This window comes from Nelumbo nucifera, chromosome 2 (genome assembly GCF_055504915.1).
Source record: "Nelumbo nucifera cultivar China Antique chromosome 2, China Antique-T2T, whole genome shotgun sequence".
Lineage (NCBI taxonomy): Eukaryota > Viridiplantae > Streptophyta > Magnoliopsida > Proteales > Nelumbonaceae > Nelumbo > Nelumbo nucifera.
In genome coordinates this window covers 46,348,161-46,368,511 of record NC_142650.1, presented here as the reverse complement: position 1 = coordinate 46,368,511, position 20,351 = coordinate 46,348,161, and the positions used below count along the sequence as shown (strand labels likewise).

Sequence of the window (20,351 nt, the reverse complement as noted above, 5' to 3'; positions counted from 1 at the left end):
CACTGCCTAAAACATCCAATATTTTTGACCTCGTATATATCTTTTAAATTATGAGTTTTAAAAAGTAAAAACAATTGCTTAGAGTATGGTGAATACACAAGGGTGGAGTCAAGTATATTGGTGGGTCCTCCCCCCTAAAAAAAAGGTCTCTGCTCTACCACTATGTAAGAAATAAATGAGGAAATCTTCAATTGACAAAATATGTTACATTTTTTAAATAATGTTAAGAGTTTGGATCTCCTGCACAATCCTTCATGAAGAGATTCCTGTACATCAAATCAGAGAGTGCCACACTAGCATTCTCTCATGCTCAAATTTCACATGTGCCAATGGGAGTAATAGACGTTTTAAACATCATCCGATTCTACCTTTAATATATTAAAATTTTAAAACAAATAAAAATATGGATTAGGTTTCTTCATCCTATTTCGTTCAAATAAAAAATAAGAATTTACAGAGTTGAAACTAATCAGAAAAAACCACCAATAAGAATTCCGACTTCCAACTTCCAAAATTGAATGCTGGAAGCTGAGACGACTCTCAGACTTTTAAAACGATTAACAATTGGAATAGTGTTCTATCACTTGTTGTTACTAAGCAGGTTTGTTTGCTCTTGTTGAGTCCGATCCTCCACAGGTCTATTTCGAGTGCAAGATGTCACCACAGGGAACAAAGAACCAAGCTATATGAGATTTTTGAATGGAAGTTTGGGTATGTACTTAATGTCTACTGACCCAAATATTACATATATTTATATACATGTGCCTACGGCGTCATCAATGATGAATACATGAAGTTGGGTTCAGACGGGAGAGTTTGAGCCGACATAATCATATGGGTGGAAGGAAGTACAATTTAGAAAGAGTGTCTTAGGTCAGTTTTAGGCGTTCAATTCTTAGAAGTCGGAGCTCTTATTTGAGGTATTTCTGCCTAGTGATATCTAGCGCTGTTTACGGGTCGGGTTGGGTCGGTTTACAAGGGTTTTTCCAACCAACCCAACCTGGTCGGGTTACATGAGGTGGAAACCGAAATCGATCCACTGATAGGCAAAAGTGACCTAGTCGGTTTGAGTTGGGTTGGGTCGATTTCGGTTTTGTTCTTGTACAAAAATGATAGAAAAGCCTAGAACTAGAAGGACACCTAATTCTAATTGTAATTGCCTAATGGGTTGCCTATTTGGTGTAAAAGACTATAGAAATTAGGATAGATACAATTTAATTAAGAACTAATTGATATGGCTGTTCTAGTTCTAGTAGAAGACTAGTTAAATAGGAAACTAGGAACTACCGAACTAGAAAACTAATTGGTTTGGTTTGGTTTGGGTTGGTTTCGGTTTGTCCAACCCGAAACTGACAACCGAAACTGACCAGTGCTGATGAAAACCCGACTGACTCGGGTTAGGTCGGGCCTTCTTATGAACAGCCCTAGTGATATCCAGCTCTGTATCGAGAATCGGAAGTCAAAAGTCGGAATTCCTGTTTTTTATTTGTTTTGAAATTTTAATATATTAAAAATAGAATGGGAGGACGTTTGGAATATCACTCCACTCGCACATGTAAAATTTAAGCATGCGAGAGTGTTGACGTGACACTCTCTGATTTGATGTATAGAAATCTCTCCAGGGATGCTGAGATCCGGACTCTAATGTTAAAACCCGTTAGCAGGAAGAAAATCTAATTTTTAATTTTTTATAGACAAAATTACGCTTACATAAGAAAAATGAAAAAGTCCATCTCTTTCTCTTACTATTTCAATTTTCAAGCAGTAGAGTTCAAAATGGAGAAAAAAAAAGGGAAAATGTTCCAATGCTCCAACTTTTCTTCTTTTAAATCCATTGTTTGTTTCAGCCATGGAAAAATGATATCCATAAGAGATCCTATATAACAAATATGATTAACGTCATCTAAGCTAGAAGCATCCCCAAAACGAGTATACCTTAGGATCTATGATCTATGACAATCCACCGAAAACAAGAAAAAAAAAACAAAAAGAACAGTTGAGATAGATTGGTTATTTATATAAAAATAAAGAGGAAGTTGATTATTTAGATTAAGTAGGAGACTCTAAGACTACACGAACTGAAAGTAACATATTGGATCAAGTATGAGACTAGTCCTGGTCATATGAGATTTGAATTTTCCAAGTTTTTTCATGCATATATAATGCCATCGTAAAACCCTATTTTGTCTAGCAATCCAAACTTGCAAATAAGGCAAGAAAAAAAAAACATGGATACCTTTTCTGTTGACAAAAAATTAATAATAAAAAAAAAGACACCCCTGCACTATGGGTTTGTGACAATGACTCCCTGTACTTTATTTTGCGATAAAGGTTGTAAATCCGCCGTTTTAATTTCCATACAACCGTTATCATTAATATTCCAAAGAAAAATACTGTTCATCTTCCCCGATCTCGAACAACAGGAGCAGTTGACTCTGAGTTAAAAGTGTTAATAAAAACTAAAAAGAACTCAGAGAATAAAGACAAAGAAAGGGGTTTACACAATTACACTTGCATGTTTTTGTATTTCTTTTCTATGTATAAAATCCTGCAACCAAACTTACTAGTTACAGTCACTTTTTTAGTCTCGGAAGATGACGTCGCCGGCTGTCCATCAACGGCTGTAAAGAATCCGGCGAGAATTTCCGAGCAAAAAGAAAAGGGTCATGCCGTTTCGACACGGACTAGTCAGAGCATTGGCAGTCGAGTTGCCATCACCACAGTATCTAGGCCTAGCATGTCTGAGCGAGAGGATCAGCTCCGGCGAAACCTCAGAAGCCTGGTTCGTCTTTGAGGATTTCGATGAAGCTCTTATCGGATCCAATGAGGGTTATGTATGTGAAGCCAAAGGAACTGAGGGGGATGCAGGAGGGGGAGAGGAGAGAGAACATGGCATTGGAGGGGGCGTGCAGAAGGGCGTGAGCGAGGAGGCGACGAACCGCGGAGACAAGAGATGGAGTAAATGGTTGGGTGGGTTTGGAGGGGATGGTGCACCCGGAGAAGATGTTGGAGAATGGTTGGTCGTAGTGAGAAGATGGGTCGGCGTGGATGTAGATGTTGAAGAGCTTCGTTCTATTGTTCTACTGTTGGGTTTGATTTGGAAGGAAGAAGCGCTCCCATAGTGGAGCGAATGGGAGATCCGAAGTAGTCAGGTACATAAATGCTAATTTCTTTGTTGCTCCAATGGGTGATGGGTTTCGGTTTACTTGGCCGGCGATGCGGAATAGAGATTCGTCGTCTTCTGGAATAACTGCTGGCGGCGGTAGCGGTCTACTGACAATTTTGCTTTTGATTCCGCTATTCTTGCTTCGCTTAATGTTGCTTGTGGATGGAACGATATTCCTTACCTGGATTTTGCGAATATAATTGCCGTTGGTGGTGGTGGTGGCACCAGCGTCATCGGTGCTGCTGCTGCTGTTGGTGGGGTTGGTAACTATGAAGATGAATGCAATAGGTAGGCATAGAAGAATAGCGCAAAAAAGAGAAGGGGTTTGAAGATAGCATTTTTTCATATGCTTGGGTAAAGTGGGGTTTGGTGAGAGTGAGAGACAAGAGAGGGGGTGGGTATTGGGTAAAGTGGGGTTTGGTGGGTGTCACTTTAACAATGTTTTTCTCTTAAGACTGCGTTTGGTAGAGGTATAAAATCAAACCGGGGTAAACTTTACACCCCGGTTCGATTTTGCAAGCATTTGATAAATATGTAATTTTACATATCGATGTAAAATTAATGTTGCCATTGCATTACATCGATAATCGATTTCGATGTATTTATTACATCTCTCTCTTCTCCTTCTCTCCTTCTCTCTTTCTCTCTTCTTCCCCTTCTCTCTCGCTCTCTCTCTCTCTATCTCTCTCTTCTTCTCTCTTCTTCTTCTTCCCCCCTTTTTTTTCTCTTTCCGTCACCACCGCTACAACTAGTTGCAGCGGCAGATCTGAACCCACCTCCGAAGGGAGAATCGGAGAGGACCCAGAACAGGGGAATACCTTTCATAATCGGTAGCTTCTCTTTGTGCTTCCTCTGTACGCATGTGCAAATCTAGCCCAAGCGAAGGTATTCCCCGACCAGTATTTGTTTGCGCCCATGTAACACCGGACAGGTCCAATAACGTACCCTTGCCATCGCCAGCCTCCTCGAGCAATGATGTGAATGCATCGAACACCTCGCAACAAAGCGGAGCAGGCGTTGTCGATGGCCCAGTTGGTACGGAGGATCCCATGTGCATCAGTCTGAGAGCGGAACTGAAGGAGCATGTTCGTGTCATTAGGGAGCAAAGAAGCAAGAACAAGTACAAAAGGGAGATTGAAGCACTGACTTGATGTTCATTCTACCCAAGAACAACCAACCTACAAGGATGACTCAGAATCATCTCTGCTTCTGGCATGGCGATTGCTCCCTGTCTTTGTCATTTCCGGTACAACAAACAGTTTTCATATTCACAAAAAATGTGAATATGAAACTAGGTTGTTTAGCCTTGAACTGTCAACAATAGTTTTCTTGAGCACCAGAGTTGATGGAGTCAGCAACTTAGAGAGAGACTGTCGAACACGGGTTTCTTAGTCACCTGGAGTTGCTTTGGAGGCTCGCCATCGCCAGCCTCCTCGAGTAGTACCCACTCGTCTTCTCCTCTTCATTTTTTTTCTTCTTCTTCCCCTGCTTCCCTCCTCTTCAATAGAGTGTCTTCTCCTCCTCTACACCATCTCACCGATAGGTGTAAATTTTCAAAATCAACTGGTTAATTTCCACCAATTACTAAATCGGTTCATTTTTTCCATGGTATACAATTTGAATTTACAGTTCAAACAAATGCAGCCTAATAGTCTGAATAGTTATTATAAGGGTAGTATGGGGATTAAAAAATATTGCAACGTTGGATTTCAAGGGAAAACTAATGGAATGGGGTTTTTGTCTCAAGGTCATAATACAGGGGAGTCTTTGTCATAGACCCCATAGTACAGGGGGTCTTTGTAATTTACCCAAAAAATAAGAAAGAAGAGTTCGATTGTGATGCTAGAAAACTTGTATCCAAACATATGATTATTTATCAAGTTCATGGAGGGTTTTGATTAGTCAAGGCTCTTCCCTATCATGTCTTTCTAGAAGCATAGATTTCCCCTTCTGCATTTGGTTGTAGTGCAAATCTAGTTGTACTAATGCAAAACTATGGTAGAGTGTAAATGATTTGGGTGCAATTTTTTTCTTGTTTTGTTTCAAAATTTACCTTGTTTTGTTTGATTGAAGTACAAATGAACTAAAATAAGACCTAGAGCATATGAACTGCATTCTTTTCAGGTACACTAGAATTAGATCAGAATTTGCATTCTTTTCATTTACACTCCTGTGCATTTGTACTAGTGCAAATAGAATTGCATTGCACACAGCCTAAGGCTCTGTTTGAAAAAAGTGCAAATGCCAACTCAATGCATATATGCAATCTATTTAAGTTTTAATGGTGTTTGGTAAGAATGTATTTATATATTTAAAGTAGCAATGTTCATAGATTTCAAGGAATGTTTGCATAATAAAAAAAGTATATTTTGCATTCAAAGTTGATAAATGTTAAAAAGATATATTTCAATCTCGGGATTTACATTTGCACCCATTACAACTAAAAATAGTCTGGTAAGAAATTTATTAAGGCAAAACTAAACCAACTTTGCATTTGCATGGACAAAGCTACGTTTGGTAATAGTGCAAATACAAATATGTATAATACAAATACATACAAAATAATGTAAAACTAGCGAGGGGTGCTTGTGCTCGGCATACGCAAGTAAATATCGAATAATTGAGAGTAAAAAATGAAGAAAAAATAGAAGTGATTAAAAAAACTAAATGAATTTTTCTATTACAAACACTATGTTCAACTCTTCCCCATGAGAGACTTATGATGATTTGTACATAGCTTTGGCTTGTAATAAAGTAAATTGGACCGGACAATAGTTCTTTGATTCCCATAACATGGATACAATTTTTAATAAGCTAACCATGAATATCCAACGTTATTGCAACATAAAAAATACCAAAGTGATAAAAAAATATCAAAAAGTCTAAGTGGTATAGAATGGATACATGTCTTACTATTACCAAAAAAAGATACATGTCTTACAAGGACAGGAGTTACTTAAAGGACATCAAACATCACTTACTCTTCAGCGTTTCACCAACAAACTTTGCAATTACTCTTCAAAGTAACATCATGTTTCCATACAAATGTTTCTGCATATGTTAACATGAAAAAAGAAAATAAAATAAATCATAACTTGTTGGACTTTGTCAATTTATCATGCATCTACGTGTAAATACACCCTTATGAATGCATATGCATTCAAATGAAAGAAATAAACATAATACCATGAGGTGATACTCAAAATGATAGTAGTATATTGTATACAAATGACAAACCAAACACTTTTTGTTCATTCCCATTGTACAAATCCTTGTTGTACATGGACTATAAGAGAGAAATGCCTCAAAGCACCCACCTATAATAAGGATAGAAAGTTCACTTAACATACCTATCATCCATTAGTATACATGGAACTGTAATATCAGCATTTGTATCAACATACTTCTGAAAATGGTAAACCAAATTTGCAAGTATATAAAATTCACAAAGAGATGTTCCCAATGTGCAATTGGATGCATATGCTTTTAAGAGTGTATGTAGAGTTTTTACTTTCATGAAATCCCAATTACCCTTAATCCCCCTTAAATTGATAATATGTAATACCTGTTGCTGAGGTAGAGAGGGCCCATTAGGCCTCAAGCAGACCACAAACCAACCCATATGATGAAAGAGACAAATCAGACTAAGCACTCGAAGTTGGAGCCAAACCTATCACGTTATTGGGTCACTGAAAGCAAGAAGAAAAGAAGCAGTAGGAAGAAAGTGCTCATATCCAACGGAAGGATGTAAACAGATTTGACCCAGCTACATCCCCATCTAAGGTCCAATTACCAAACCTTTAGATCCGAATCTGATATGAAATCTGATATCATGAATTTAAATTTAATCTGCATCCATCTATTGTGTTTAAAATGACAACAAATTTTAAAAACTAATGGTTGTCATCCCAAACTTGGTGGAGAAACTCATCCCATCTGGCCTGCAAGTTTTTTTAGGCATGGCCTTACATTTTATATCCAGACTGACCTTGACCCAGGATTGTTCTTATGTGCCCGTTTAGGAGGGTTAAAGTGCAGCTGCTTCTGTCTTTCCGAGGTGGGGCTCACATGGTCAGCCTATAAGCAACATTCTTTGGGTCTGCCTTCTGCATTCCCAAATAGTGGTGCTTGGGTGGTCTCGCTCTAAAGTCGAAACATAAATGAAAGGATGAGAGCATATTCAGAGAAAATAATTTGAGTAGAAAGGAACCTTTAACTTGATCACTTTTTTTTGGCAATTTGAACATATAGTATCACAAAAAATTGCAACCCTAAAAATGATCCATGAAAATCAATACCAATTTTATTTTCAACTTGGACATAAAATGAAGAATTTAGCTATTCTAGAATTTGAAAGTGACCTATTTTTTGGGTAATAGTGATAAATATGAAGAAAATAAACACGTATTTAATTAGTTTATTGGAGAAGGAAATGAGCTATGTACTGCATTACTTACCACAATGTCGTTATTGACATCCTTAAGAACAGAGAAAGCAACATCAGTTTTGATTTTTCTACCTCCATTATCAGCTCTCAAACTCTTCGCCAACTTGGTACGCATTACCCCATTCCTCAAAATTCCCCGAGCCTCTCTCCCCGAAGAGCATTTTTTCCATATGTAATAAGCTCTTTCCTAACTTGTATGGGATGGGCATTGGGATTCAAGGTTTCACAACAAGAATCCATTATAGTAGTAGCTTCACTACGAGTTCAACTCTACAATGTTGCAAAACAGTTAGTCCAAATGAAGGAATAAATTTGAAAAAGCTCAAAGAAAGAGCCGTGACCTCAGATCCCAGGAAAATGGAATCCCTGGACACAAACAACAGAAGGTATTGAGTAGCAATTGAAACACTAGAGTCGTGGTTTACATAAACTTCAATGCATTTGAGGTGTAATTAGGGATCACAACTCAGATAGGAACCTTTGAAGGTCTCCATGGCACCAATAAGTAGAAAATTTGAAAAAATAAAAATCCCTAAGCAGATGAATGTTTCTCATATACATTTGGAAGAGAGACAAAAGAAATGTAGAAACTTTAGGGCTACGACTTACTTCAAAGAAGCTTGAAGAATCTTTCGTTGGTGTTGTCTTGCCAATTTGATTGGAGAGGAACGAAGAGGAGTAGAAACCCTATCCAGTGATGCTTCCATGACCTTTATTTTCTCCCCTTCCCCCCCCCCCCTCTCTCTCTATGTGTCACCATCGGCACCATGAACCACAGTAACCACAGTGCCAATAAGGGAACAACCAACAGACGAACTACAAACCCTCACCATGCATTAGATACGAAGCCATCTCCGTCAGAAAAGGAAGCCACTGCAACACCTGCCAACCAACAAAAAGAAAAGAAAACAATCAAAAAGAACCCATGATAGAGAAGAACAAACAAATTTGAGAAGAACAAAGAAGAGGAGAGAAAGAGGGAGAGAAAGAGAGGGAGGCAACGGGAAGATAGAGGGTATCGAAGAAGGAAAGAGAGGAGAGAGTTCGAGAGGAGGAAGACAGAATTATGGACACGTGTCGTGTCATCCAATGAATTATTTTTTTCAGATACGTGTCTTTCATGTAATGAACTGTTTTTTTTCTCACTTGGATTGTTCACTCTCCTATATTATAGGGTTAGTGAGAAAGACCCCTAATACTTTCTTTTTTTTCGATAGACCCCCTAAACATTTATGTTTCGACAAATGCCCCTTTGACTGTTTAAGCAGATAACGGAAAACGTTAAATTATCAAAATACCCCACTAAACGTTTTAAATTTTCTTTTTATTGCCATTCTCTTAAAACCTAACTAATCCAAAAATGATTTTAATCGTTACCGGAAAAGAAAATATCTTCCTCTGGTGAGGAATCTGACTTTCTCACCAGTAATCTTCGTCGAAGTTTCATCCACCGTTCATCTGCTATCATCCATCGGTGGCAAGACTCCGACGCGGGTACGTATAAGGCATGCTCTTCTTCTTCTTCTTCTTCTTCTTCTGGAACAACAAACAGGGCTCTGCCCCTTCTTTTTATTTTTTTTTGGAACAAAAACAGGGGCGGAGCCCCTTTTACCTTACAAAAACAGGGGCTCCGGATCCGCCCCTTCTTTCCTCCTCCTCTCTTCTTCTTCTTCTTCCAAAAGGTGTTCCAACAATAGCCGGTTCAACCAGCTAACGGAGAAAACTTCCGTTAATTCATGGTTAACACGTGTTCACCTCTCATTCGCGGGTGCACTCGTCTAGTGCACCCACGGGTGCACAGAATGCGAGCTCTGCACAATGAAGCCAATTTGGAAGCGAGGGTTTGTAATTCTCTGTGATACTACTCTGCCATCTTTGATTCAATTGATTCTGCTCTGCCATTAGATAGCTTGGTTAGAATCAAAGCAGAGGAGATGTATGCCAAGGAGATTAGAAACATAGTTTCTTGTGAAGGCAATGAATAGGTTGGAGAGACACGAGAGCTTCGCGAAGTGGAGGGGGTTGATGAAACATGGAGGGTTTTGATATGTGGGGATTGGAGACAGAGAGCTGCTTCAGAGCCGAATGCTGTTGAAGATGTATGCTGGTGACAAGTACAGCGTTGAGAAGCAAGGGGAAGGAGCTGGGCTTACTCTCAGGTGGCTAGAGCAGCCTCTGTACATTGTTTCTGCGTGGGCATCTCTTGACGTTGCAGGAAGCTCCTCTTATCTTAGGTACCGAGTTGATCATGGGAGTCATCTTAATCTTCTTCCATGAATGCCATGCAGAAGGGGGGTAGAATTCCAATTCTTTCTCTTTCTAGATAGAGAAGGCTAGCTGAATTTTTTAACTCATTCTTTCATTCTTCCATTGCAGTTAGAGTTAGCTCAAGCAACAAACATAGCTTCATACAGGATTCTTTTGTTCTAAGTTGAAATAATTTACAGTTCCATTTGTTATTTGGAGTCTAGATTGATCTTATTCTTTGATTTTTTTTGGGAAGGGTTCAGATATTCTTTTATGTATGTTGAAATTCTTTGTTAGCAGTATCATTTTTCTGCTTTGTTTGATCCAATGTTAAACTGCAAATTCAACCCAGAAAACTCGAATCTTTTTCCTTTGTAGAGTATTCTAACAAGGGTCAGGTCAGGTGGGTCTCATTAGAGGTGGAACCACTAACAAGTATTCTTTTGCAGCCAGTTTAGGGATTTTATTATCTGCGATGATGGGAGATTGGAATCCTAATGATGCTACAACCGACACTTGGGGTGAAGAACAAGCAGAAGCCCAGTTATTACTATCACTGCCTTGGTTCCATCCTGATATTTGTCGTTGTTGGGAATCGCCTGTCACTAGAACTCTTCCTACGACTCCAATTCAGTCATCACCATTGCTGCTACACGGGAATGGATCACTGCCTGCTCATTGCTGCCCTTTTCGTTGCACAATACATCAACTCCACTACCTCCACCTAGACCGGAGCCTGCTCACAAGTACTCTGAGTCTTGTTGGATATAAAATTAAATTTTATTTAATTATTTTATTTTAATAAAATAAATATATTTTTTAATTTTATTATATTAATTTATTTAATTATTGTATATATAAGTAATTTTATATATCAAAATTCATATAAAATTAAATTTTTAAGTTTTTTATCAATTTTTTAAATAAATAACTTTGGTCTGATGCCCAGCCCGACTTGGCCCATGACACGACACGAGCCTGCACGGGTCTGGGCCGTGGGCCATGCCGAGCCAACTCCCCAAGTTATCCTAGGGGAGGGCGGCCCGACCCATTTTACACCTCTAGTTGTGTTAGCCATTTGAACTTCATTTTATCTCTATAGCACCATATGGTTGAATCCGAATTCTTTATCTAAGTGCATTACCACCTTGGAATCCCCTTCTATCACCATGTTCTCCACATTCATCTCTCTTGCTATCTAGGCACCTTGTAATACTAAATATCACGGTTTTTAAAATCGAACCGATCAGGGGTCCGGTTACCGGGTTGAATGGTCCGACAATTCAAACCGAACGTTCAGCCTGTTCTGACAAAAAATAAAAAAAAAGTAAAAAAATTTAAAAAAATAAAAAACAGTCAAGACCATTCAAACAGTTTGAGTAATTAACCATCTGGTTTCAGCAGTTCACTGACCAAAATCAACGGTTTTAAGAAAAGCAGAACCAATCCCGGTTTTTTTGATCCAGCCGTCCAGTCCGACCGATTTTGAAAACCATACTAAATATAACTCAACTTTCAACGAGTCTCAATTCCATACGGTCTTGAATAAAGTGCTATTTGATTCCCTTGCTTATCTCTTATGGCCCTCCAATTACAGAAGGATATGGGTTGCCTTGACTAGTTCCATCTAAACGTTATTAGCTCCGTTTTAATGGAGTATAAATACATATATATAGAGTGTAAAAACTTATATTTTATATTTTTTATATATTTATACTGTACATATTTATATTTGTACTCTTTTCAAACTGAACATAAAATCGATCATTGCTGCTCCTGATTAGAATATGAGGGTAGTTGAAGTCCGGGGCCCGCCCAAAAAATTTTAGATGATTAGCTGACTATATTTTTTTTTTTGATAAATCGAGAGGTGGGGGCTACGCAATACGGGATGAGGCTTGGGCTTTGGGCTAACTGCCTCACAAAACGGTCTCATGCCCCAAGCCCAGCCCACTAAAAGTTGTTATATTCACGGAGCAAAATCCAATTCAATTACAAGTTTTCCCTTCCCTTCCCACACCTTAACCATTTGGCTTTTAGTATGGGAACGCAAATGACGATTAAAGCCATTCCACGGTTGATTTGTAAGGACAAACTTCAACATTCAATTCAAGCCATTTCTTATATTCCTCCTGAAAGTGAAAATAAAAACTGAGGTAAACTTTATATTTCGGTTTGATTTTGCGGTGTAAAGTCCATTTTTGTCGATATATTCATCGAAAATCAGTGGAAAGTTTACTGTAAAATTTTACCTTCCTCTGTCCAACGGTCACCTCGCATCTTCTCTGTCCAACGGTCTCCCCTGTTCTCTCTCTAGGATTCAACATTAGCAGTGAGCGGTGAGACCCAACTCCATCCATGCCGAGCATTGAGCAGTGAAATCCCACTCTGTTACTGTGTTACATTAGCAATGAGCGGTGAGACCCAACTCCGTCTATGCCTAGCATCGAGCAATGAAACCCAACTTCGTTATAGTAGTAGGGAGCGGTGAGACCCAACCTCATCCATGCCGAGCAACGAGCGGTGAGACCCAACTCTGTCCATGCCTAGCATCGAGCAGTGAGACCCAACTCCGTTACAGTAGTAGAGAGCGGTGAGATCCAACTCCATCCATACTGAGCATCGAGCGGTGAGACCCAACTCCGTTACAGTAGCAGCAAGCAAACACTTCCTTGAATCAGTCGCTCAGTTCGAGAATCTCCTTGAGCGGTGAGACCCAGTTGCTTGGTTCAAGAATCTCCTTGAGCAGTGATACCCAACTCTCGTCTCTTACAGGCGAACACTTCCCTGAACTAGTCGTTTTCAGCAGCGGCTGTTGCTCCGTTGAGACCCAGTTTTTATGCGAAATTCCCTTATTTTTCTGTTGGTGCGTTTGTTCACCTTTAATCAAATAGCTTTTTTTTTTTTGCTTTTTAATTTTGTAAATCTCTCCTTTAATCAAATGGTTTTTTATTTTAATTTTGTAAATCTCTCTCAAGTAAAATCGAATACCCTTATTCTTCTTATTTAATCTCGTAAAGTAGAGCTGTTCACGGGTCGGGTTGGGTTGGTTTACTGTGGTTTTTCCAACCGACCCGACTTGGTCGGGTTACTTGACATAGAAACTGAAACCGACCCAATGTTAAGCAAAACCGACCTGGTCGGTTTGAGTCGGATTGGGTCGGTTTCGGTTCTAAGTTCATCCCTGTGATAAAATCTTGCTAATTTTAAAAACAGTCGTAAATTGAACATCATTTCAGCAATCTCCTATGATATTATTTAAATGAAAAGTTAATCACAAAAGTTGTTCATTAATCACTATTCACTAATCCAAAGTTTCTTGCAACTATTCAAAAACTAAGTGGCCTAATGAGCTTTGGAACTTCATGTTTGAACTAGGAACTAAGTCGGTTCAGTTCGGGTCGGATTCGGTTTTTTTGTGTGAAAACCGAAACCGACCCAAATCATCGGTTTAAGAATTTGCACAACCCGAAACCCACCCATGCTGATGAAAACCCGATCGACTCAGATTGGATCGGTTCGGATTGGTCGGTTTGGTCGGGTTGGGCCTTCTTATGAACAACCCTATCGTAAAGGAGAGCTATTTATACTGTGACAACTAAACGTTATCAACATAAAAATTCAAATCCACCTACTTCTATTTTCCATCGATCATTGAACTGGCACTATCTTTTTCATCGGTGTAAAAATGAATTTACACCTCAAACAAATGTAGGGAAAAGAAGGAAAAAACTGAGAAACTTATACAAGGTTTATAAAAGTTTCTCTATCTTTTCTTTAAAACCAAACACAACCTAAAGGTTTTGGGGAAACTTAAGCTTTATGTGTTTCAGCGTTGTATTTAACGGGGTAAAATATAGAAATATCCTCCCTTAGTTTTCGGACAATCATAAAAACATCTCCTGAGGTTTCATTTTAACAAAACCTCTCCTAGAGTTTTGCCTTAATTCTGCCATTGACCTATTGATGAATCAATTTTTTTTAACAATTTTTTGTGCTAACTACCTCATCATTTGGTCAGAATTGGGGGCAGATTAGGTGCTGAGTTAACTGGGCCCGAGCTGGGCAGGTTAGGTGATGAACTAACTGGGCCGAGCTAGGCAGGTTAGGTGACGAGCTGACCAAAGTGCCGAGCTAGGCAGGTTAGGTGCCGAGTTGACCAGAGGGCCGAGTTGCCTATTAGTTGCCAAGCTGACCAGGGGGCCGAGTTGCCTATTAGGTGACGAGCTGTATTGATTGTTGAGCTTCGTCGTTCTTCAGAGACCTGCAAGGAATCAATGTTAGAGGACCCGGGGTGGCTAATCGGCGAGGTCGCTCCGATGCTTAAGTCAGTACTCATAGTAGACTGCGAGCTAAAATTCACAAAGTATGAGAGCTAGAATATGCTTAATTGCCCCTCATGTCATTGGGGTTGGTGCCTTTATACAGGCATTGTTTGGCATGGGCTTCACACACCATATCCGAGATTTCCGAGAAGTCGTCTAAGTGGTCCGAGATTCCCTAAGGTAACCGCCATGCACGTTGACCACCCTCCGGATCGTTCGGCACGTGGGCCAAATTCCAAGGATCGTGGGAGTGCTTGGATATGCATGCCGAATTCGTCTGCGAGCACGTCTTGCAAGTCGCCAGGTTGACGCCTGTGCCAGGCTGCTAGGTCGCGCCTATGCCTATGCCTATGCCAAGCTGGCAGGTGGGATACCATCAACTTGACTAAGACAAATTGTTGCCAAAATGGTTTCGAGTGCCAAATCCACCCTTATCACCTATAATAACGGAAACTCATAATCTATGAAATTATCCTTATTATTTGTTAGGCCATCTTTGTACATAATTCAAATGTTAAATTTGACCTTGAAGATGGCTTCGCTCTTGACAAATTTACAGAATAAAATTTTTCTCTTGTGGATTTGACTCAAGGAACTTTTATAGTTAGAAGATAAAAACTTTGTTTGGATATTTTAATAATATATTTTTTATGATTAATATGCGTAAGGGTAACATGGATATTTTGAAAAATTAATGTATTATCTTAATACTTATCAAAGGGAGGTAACTCCGGGTTTTTATTTTGTTTCAAAATTATAAGAGAGAATTTTGTTAAAATAAAACCGGGAGGTTTTTATATTTTACCCTATATAATAATATAGCCGTTGGGTCTGTTGCTTAATCTTTTTTCCCCTTCAATAAATTTGGATCTTAGTGAGTGGATTCAAAAGTGACTGTTGGGGCTTTTTTCTTAGGATGCCGCTGATATACATGATATCCAATAAAAAAGGGAGAATAATAGTTCAGTCAGGATCAAAATTTTTAGGCACAAAATACAGTTAGGATGAGTGTTAATTCGGAATTGGTGCTAATTAATGTGGAATTTAGAAACCTGTATTGGGCCTGTCCCTTATGTATTACAAATGTGGTAATCAATCAAATGTTATTTATCAAAATTCATGGATTGATTTGATGGTAAAAAATTATTATGGCGTAGCCCAGCACATGGAAAGACAATTAGACATGGCATAATGCTCTCCTAGTCTTTTCATCCTCCCATGTTTAAGGTTCAAGATTGAATTCCAAAGGATGTGGTTTTGTTTTTATAAAATTTGCTTTCACACTGTCCTCACAACACTTGAAGCCATGCATTAAGACATTTCCATATTTGAATATTTTCATTCATGGGAAGATATCTCAGTAGGAGTGAGGTTCTCAATACACCCTACAGTGGGTGTTTTTGGGGTTTGACCTGGTTCAGAGGGTAGACAAACCTTAAACTGACCCCTCTGAACTAGATTAAAAAAACTTACAAAAAAGAGAAGCGAGCCTCGATGTAAGCAAATACACCCCTATCGCATATTGACCTGTATCAATATTTTAAACCTTGAATAGGAGTTGCAACTCGCAAGGGAATGTTGCAACCTTAAATCAGTGGGTGCCCCGCACTACCTACCACCGGGTCCTGGCTAAATGTGGATTGCTTCGACCATTTTGATTGAGTCCTTTTATTTTTTAATTTTTGTGGGATGACTTGGCAAAATCCTTGATTGATATATGCTGCAGCTTCAGATTTTGTTATTATTAATTAATCCATCTAATTGTCTATACATTTACCCGAGCATTCTACATCAAGCCATCCACGACCAATTTAAGGACCAGTCCGATCAAACGATCACTTGGTTGGTTTCATTTTTTGTAAGAGATAGGTGGAAGGAAATACATGGTAAGTAGATCTGTTCATGGGCAGGGCCAGGCTTTGACTATGTATCAACTGAATATATTCAGGCCTGAGTCTAAGCCTGGCCCGACCATCGGCCCTAGGTCTTGAGCTTGAGTCTGACCCTTATATAAAGCCCGAAGCTTGAGTATGGTCAGGAATTTGAAAATAGATTTTTTTTTTTATTCAATAAAAGTGTTTTATTTATATAAAAGACCTTCAAAAATAAAAAATAATAAACATCTCATTATTACTTGAAAAAAAAGAGAAGAAGAACAAAAAATATTGTATATATTATATATTTTTATTAAATAAAATATATATTTTTATTATTTAATATCTAATATCATGTCGGGCTCAGGTCGAGCTTTTTTGAGAAAGCCCAAGCCTGACCTGAAAAAATGCCAGGCTAGGTGCTTTAGGCCCGAGCCTATAGGCCTAAAGTTATGACCAAGCTCAACTTATAATGGGCTGGGCTGGACCGAGCCATTGGGCTACCTGGCCCATGAACAGGTCTAATGGTATGAGAGTGGCTTTGACCAATAAACCCCAATGATTTTGATAATTAACCACCTGACTTGTTACCAGTAATGGCAGCATTTGATTGGTTATAAGTTTTTTCAAGTACAATGTTGAACTCTTGTGAGATATATTGGTTGGCATGGAACCATCCCATTAGTTTGCATGTTCGCAAAAGGATGATGATAACGGAACAGGTTTGAGGAGGGCTTTGTAAATTTAAAATCCTATCTAACTTCCTATACCTCTCAACCTATACTCTTCCTAAAACTTGTAGTAAATTGGTGTTTAGAATCTAAACCCTTTCCACACATTAAATGCAATATCATCCTTAACCCTACTCTTATTGCATTTGAGAGTGGAGTGAGTTGGGTCCAAAATCTGCATGTAATCTCTTATTACTTTTGAAATAATATTATTAAATTGAACACCTGATAAGTTATTACGTAATTTCATATGCCTTCCTACAATATACAGTTTGAGAAAGGTTGGCCGGTTTAGCTTAATACCATATCTGCCTTATTCATATGTAAAAAAAAAAAATAAAAATAAAAGAAAAGAAAAGAAAAACTCAAAGACGAGTAGAGGTGGATAAGTTGCCTTCCCAATTTCACGTATGGTTGGCTATCCATCTAGCATATTGTTTTTTATGATGTGGCAATTGTTTTTATTTAAAAAAACAAAATCAACGATGTTGTTGAACACCGCCTTATTTAATTGTTTAGGTTTAATTTAAAGATTTTAGAACATGGAAATGAAGCAGCATCGGATTCTTGCAAATCAAAATAATGACAATGAAAATAATAATATTGATAATGTATGAGAATCGGCACCAGCAGGATATGATTTGGCAGATCTCATGTTTACTAACCACATTCATGGCACTTGTGGAATCTTAATTGGTTCCAAATTTGAAACAATCTTTTGATAGGTAAATTTGAAACAATCGCAGAAGGTTTAGAATTTAAAAGATAAAAACCCAGAAAGGAAAGGATAGAGGGCAATTAGGAACACAAAGCTAGTTAGAAACTTAGATAGGAATATAAGGATAAGGTCCCAACTCCCAAGAGCTTCAAGACTATTGGGTCGACTGCTGCTTAAATAATTGGTCCCATACCCTTGCAGATCAATTAATAATCAAGGTGGAAATCAAGTGGGCTGGGTTTGGCGTCCAACTAGAGCTCGACTAACCAACCCAACCTAAGCTAGCATACAATATAGTGTCATACACTGTTGAGACCCAACCAAAATTTTGTACTTTTAAATTCATTTGGAATCAACTGTCCCATCAAATCGTTATTGACCCAAAATGGTTGAACCGATGACCGGGCAATTGATCGGGTTCCGGGTATCTGGTTTGCTTGTTTGTTACCAGTGGACGAACAGTTTTGGTTGAACTACGAGACCGATGAATGAGACAGATGACGGAGTGACGTCTGACGGGGTATATTATATAGGTCTGGTCCGGCTTTCAAAATGTTGTCTGCACTGCTGAACCTGAATCAGACCCTTACAAAAACCTCCTAAAAAAAGGTTTGGCCGGTTTCTGGTGCATGGGACATCAGGTCAATAATTCACAAGGGCGATGCCTGGTGGTGGTGGTGGTTCATTTTCGGAGAGGCACCTCTGGAGGACAGTCTTACTCATCCATCATTATACGAATCCGGAATCCCCTTTGCTCAAGTGGTTAACTCATCCTAACATCTTAGCTTTATAACTTTACACTCTTTTGTGGTTCGTTGCGTTCCACTTCCACTACGCTCTCTGCCATTCCAAACACTTATATATATATATATATCAAGAAGTCAAGAGAGAGAGATTGTGAAGTTATGGTTTTCTGAACTGGAACCAAAAATAAAAATCATATTAACTGGAATCTGAATTTTCATTATGTGACTCAACAAAGATAACAATAATTTACACCAACTGTAAAAGTAAAAGCCCATCTTTTCCCCTTGCAAGCCATGCTGACAACTCGAACCATCTCTGTAACCACAACTGCTGCTGCTGCTGTAACTACTACCACAGCAGGTAATTACGAGACATGGCCACTCCCCTCCAACTCTAAAGCAACTTACAATAGAATTTAAATATTCCGAGCATGTCCCTTCAATTTCTTCTCCACCACTCATCAACTTCCCAGATTCTGAACTTGCTCCTGTTCTTTCCTCCCTGTTTTCAATCAAATTCGAGTATTCCGAACTTGTCCCTTCTCTTCCCTCTCCACCACCACCACCACACCCACCTCTTCCCCTGTCACAGACCGAACCCGGCCTTCTCACCACCTCCCAACCATCCGATTCCCAAAGTACTCTCCTATCAGTAGCTAATTCCCTAATCCTCTCTCTCGCAGAAACTTCAAAGTTGGAAACTGAGTCGTGCGAAACACAATTGTTACCGATTTCTGCCTCTTCTTCTTCTTCCTGTAGTACTTCATCTTCGTCTCCGTCGTCGCAAAATTCCGAACTAGACCAATCTAATACGCACCGTGGCGATGGTTCCGTAATGGTACCGGCCGATACGAATGGGTGGCGTAAAAGCTGCTCGCAACTCCACCTTTCGCTTGGTTCCCTCTTCAGGCATTTACTAAGGAAATCGCGACCCAATTCTGACAATTGAGCTGGAGCCTCCGGCAATTCATCGGAGAAACAGATCCTAAACATCGTTGCCGCGGCATCTCCACAATCTGTCCACGCCGGCTTACCCGTGATCATCTCGATAATCGTGCAACCCAACGACCAGACGTCAGCTTCCGGACCCTGCCGCTCCCGTCGAATTACCTCTGGCGCCATCCAGAGCGGGCTCCCTCGAGGCAAGATCAACCCTTCGTCCTCGGAATTGGCGTCTCCGATGGAGACCCGCTTGGCGGAGCCAAAATCAGCAAGCTTTGCGACGCCGAGAGCGGAATCCACCAGAACATTCCTGCCCTTGACGTCGCAGTGGACGATGCCCCTGGAGTGCACATAGCTCAAAGCAAAGACGATGCACCAAGTGTAGGACCGTACAATGCGTTCCTCCAAACCTTTCCCGCCAAACTGGGTGGCCAAGTCAGCAATGGTACCTCCGGGCAAATACTCCATGTGCAGATTCCGATACGATGTAGTGGCGGTCTCGTGTGTTATGTCATCGCCGAGGTACTCCACCACGTAAGGCGAAGATAGAGACTTGAGAATTCTAATCTCGTTCTCCAAAGATTCGTGTTGAAAAGGGATGGACGAATTCGGATTGACGGACTTCACTGCAAAGAGTCGACCGTCGGACTCTGCGAGACTGACGGTCCCAAACGAACCTTTTCCTATGCAATTCCCTCTGATCCATCGAAGCTGGTGCTGCTGTTTCTTTTCCATTCTAAAGAGAGAGAGCAAAGAAATAGAAAGTGAGAAAGTTTTGTTGTGGATTTGAATTGAGACCGGGAAAGTATTTATACAAGGGGTGGGCACTGACCAGTTGGGATGGGAAGTTCAGGGGGCTTTTCTATTACACTTTTTTGGTTGTAAAATAAAATTGTGAAATTATCCAACAAACGGTTTGTGACGTAACGAAACTTCTTGAGTTCTGAGATTGGAATTTGGAGGTGACGTATAAGTCTTAATTAGGCGGGGAGGGTTATGGTCTATAATTATCCTTAGGGTGGGACACATCACACATCTCAACCGTTGAAACCATACAATAATTAATACATACATATACAGTGTATTTGGGCGCGTGGTCACAGCAGCCTAGAAATTGGGGATGAGAAATGAGAATATTCCGCTCCGCCGCTCGGG

At 39.6% G+C, this 20,351-nt stretch overlaps 1 protein-coding gene and 1 pseudogene across 2 annotated transcripts; both read right to left on the bottom strand.

Moving 5' to 3' along the window:
- Nucleotides 1–2,264: 2,264 nt before the first annotated feature.
- Nucleotides 2,265–8,699, bottom strand: LOC104602564 (glycosyltransferase BC10-like; annotated as a pseudogene). The gene is made up of 2 exons (XR_016081960.1): nucleotides 6,148–8,699; nucleotides 2,265–4,729 (listed from the first exon to the last, which is right to left on the bottom strand). The product of XR_016081960.1 is annotated as a glycosyltransferase BC10-like (transcript).
- An 8,987-nt stretch (nucleotides 8,700–17,686) lies between these two features.
- LOC104602698 (mitogen-activated protein kinase kinase kinase 18-like) lies at nucleotides 17,687–19,997 on the bottom strand. Its single transcript, XM_010266476.3, has one exon. It carries the CDS (start codon nucleotides 19,929–19,931, stop codon nucleotides 18,390–18,392), a length of 1,542 nt encoding a protein of 513 aa, XP_010264778.1. The 5' UTR covers nucleotides 19,932–19,997; the 3' UTR covers nucleotides 17,687–18,389.
- Between the last annotated feature and the right edge of the window lie 354 nt (nucleotides 19,998–20,351).